The following is a 2,500-nucleotide window of genomic DNA, read 5'->3' as shown; positions in this document are numbered from 1 at the left end:
CCTTGTGAGGGGGTGGAAGCCCCCGGCCTTGTGGGGGGAGGAAGCCCCCGGCCTTGTGGGGGTGGAAGCCCTCGGCCTTGTGGGGGTGGAAGCCCCCGGCCTTGTGAGGGTGGAAGCCCCCGGCCTTGTGGGGGTGGAAGCCCTCGGCCTTGTGGGGGTGGAAGCCCCCGGCCTTGTGAGGGTGGAAGCCCCCGGCCTTGTGGGGGGAGGAAGCCCCTGGCCTTGTGGAGGTGGAAGCCCCCGGCCTTGTGGGGGTGGAAGCCCCTGGCCTTGTGGGGGTGGAAGCCCCCGGCCTTGTGGGGGTGGAAGCCCCCGGCCTTGTGGGGGGAGGAAGCCCCCGGCCTTGTGGGGGTGGAAGCCTCCGGCCTTGTGGGGGTGGAAGCCTCCGGCCTTGTGGGGGGAGGAAGCCCCCGGCCTTGTGGGGGGAGGAAGCCCCCGGCCTTGTGGGGGTGGAAGCCCCTGGCCTTGTGGGGGTGGAAGCCCCCGGCCTTGTGGGGGTGGAAGCCTCCGGCCTTGTGGGGGGGGGAAGCCCCCGGCCTTGTGGGGGTGGAAGCCTCCGGCCTTGTGGGGGTGGAAGCCCCTGGCCTTGTGGGGGTGGAAGCCCCCGGCCTTGTGGGGGTGGAAGCCCCCGGCCTTGTGGGGGGAGGAAGCCCCCGGCCTTGTGGGGGGTGGAAGCCCTCGGCCTTGTGGGGGGTGGAAGCCCCTGGCCTTGTGGGGGGTGGAAGCCCCCGGCCTTGTGGGGGGTGGAAGCCCTCGGCCTTGTGGGGGTGGAAGCCCTCGGCCTTGTGGGGGGAAGAAGCCCCCGGCCTTGTGAGGGGGTGGAAGCCCCCGGCCTTGTGGGGGGAGGAAGCCCCCGGCCTTGTGGGGGTGGAAGCCCTCGGCCTTGTGGGGGTGGAAGCCCCCGGCCTTGTGAGGATGGAAGCCCCCGGCCTTGTGGGGGTGGAAGCCCTCGGCCTTGTGGGGGTGGAAGCCCCCGGCCTTGTGAGGGTGGAAGCCCCCGGCCTTGTGGGGGGAGGAAGCCCCTGGCCTTGTGGGGGTGGAAGCCCCCGGCCTTGTGGGGGTGGAAGCCCCCGGCCTTGTGGGGGTGGAAGCCCCTGGCCTTGTGGGGGTGGAAGCCCCCGGCCTTGTGGGGGTGGAAGCCCCCGGCCTTGTGGGGGGAGGAAGCCCCGGCCTTGTGGGGGTGGAAGCCTCCGGCCTTGTGGGGGTGGAAGCCTCCGGCCTTGTGGGGGGAGGAAGCCCCCGGCCTTGTGGGGGGAGGAAGCCCCCGGCCTTGTGGGGGGAGGAAGCCCCCGGCCTTGTGGGGGTGGAAGCCTCCGGCCTTGTGGGGGTGGAAGCCCCTGGCCTTGTGGGGGTGGAAGCCCCCGGTCTTGTGGGGGGTGGAAGCCCTCGGCCTTGCGGGGGGAAGAAGCCCCCGGCCTTGTGGGGGGAGGAAGCCCTCGGCCTTGTGGGGGGTGGAAGCCCTCGGCCTTGTGGGGGTGGAAGCCCTCGGCCTTGTGGGGGTTGGAAGCCCTCCGCCTTGTGGGGGTGGAAGCCCTCGGCCTTGTGGGGGGAGGAAGCCCCCGGCCTTGTGGGGGGTGGAAGCCCTCGGCCTTGTGGGGGGAAGAAGCCTCCGGCCTTGTGGGGGTGGAAGCCCCTGGCCATGTGGGGGGTGGAAGCCCCCGGCCTTGTGGGGGTGGAAGCCCTCGGCCTTGTGGGGGGTGGAAGCCCCCGGCTTTGTGGGGGGAAGAAGCCCCCGGCCTTGTGAGGGGGTGGAAGCCCCCGGCCTTGTGGGGGTGGAAGCCCTCGGCCTTGTGGGGGTGGAAGCCCCGGCCCCGGCCTTGTGAGGGTGGAAGCCCCCGGCCTTGTGGGGGTGGAAGCCCTCGGCCTTGTGGGGGTGGAAGCCCCCGGCCTTGTGAGGGTGGAAGCCCCCGGCCTTGTGGGGGGAGGAAGCCCCTGGCCTTGTGGGGGTGGAAGCCCCCCGGCCTTGTGGGGGTGGAAGCCCCCGGCCTTGTGGGGGTGGAAGCCCCTGGCCTTGTGGGGGTGGAAGCCCCCGGCCTTGTGGGGGTGGAAGCCCCCGGCCTTGTGGGGGAGGAAGCCCCCGGCCTTGTGGGGGTGGAAGCCTCCGGCCTTGTGGGGGTGGAAGCCTCCGGCCTTGTGGGGGGAGGAAGCCCCCGGCCTTGTGGGGGAGGAAGCCCCCGGCCTTGTGGGGGAGGAAGCCCCCGGCCTTGTGGGAGTGGAAGCCTCCGGCCTTGTGGGGGTGGAAGCCCCTGGCCTTGTGGGGGTGGAAGCCCCCGGCCTTGTGGGGGTGGAAGCCCCTGGCCTTGTGGGGTGGAAGCCCCCGGCCTTGTGAGGGGGTGGAAGCCCCCGGCCTTGTGGGGGGAGGAAGCCCCCGGCCTTGTGGGGGTGGAAGCCCCCGGCCTTGTGGGGGTGGAAGCCCCCGGCCTTGTGATGGGAGGAAGCCCCCGGCCTTGTGGGGGGAGGAAGCCCCCGGCCTTGTGGGGGGAGGAAGCCCCCGGCCTTG

At 73.0% G+C, this 2,500-nt stretch overlaps 2 protein-coding genes across 2 annotated transcripts in view; one reads left to right on the top strand and one right to left on the bottom strand.

The window, feature by feature from the left end:
• The window catches only part of LOC138365215 (uncharacterized), a 503,803-nt gene that overhangs the window by 105,481 nt on the left and 395,822 nt on the right, over window positions 1–2,500 (top strand). The gene's annotated exons all lie outside the window — the stretch shown is intronic.
• LOC138365357 (nascent polypeptide-associated complex subunit alpha, muscle-specific form-like) overlaps window positions 1–2,500 on the bottom strand; it is a 64,302-nt gene that overhangs the window by 58,551 nt on the left and 3,251 nt on the right. Inside the window, exon 2 of the mRNA XM_069325663.1 lies at window positions 1–2,500. This exon is cut by the window's left edge and continues 1,455 nt beyond it; it is cut by the window's right edge and continues 1,167 nt beyond it. Coding sequence (XP_069181764.1) covers window positions 1–2,500 — 2,500 coding nt within the window.

This window comes from Procambarus clarkii, chromosome 16, assembly GCF_040958095.1.
Source record: "Procambarus clarkii isolate CNS0578487 chromosome 16, FALCON_Pclarkii_2.0, whole genome shotgun sequence".
NCBI lineage: Eukaryota > Metazoa > Arthropoda > Malacostraca > Decapoda > Cambaridae > Procambarus > Procambarus clarkii.
This window is presented reverse-complemented; position numbering and strand designations above follow the sequence as displayed.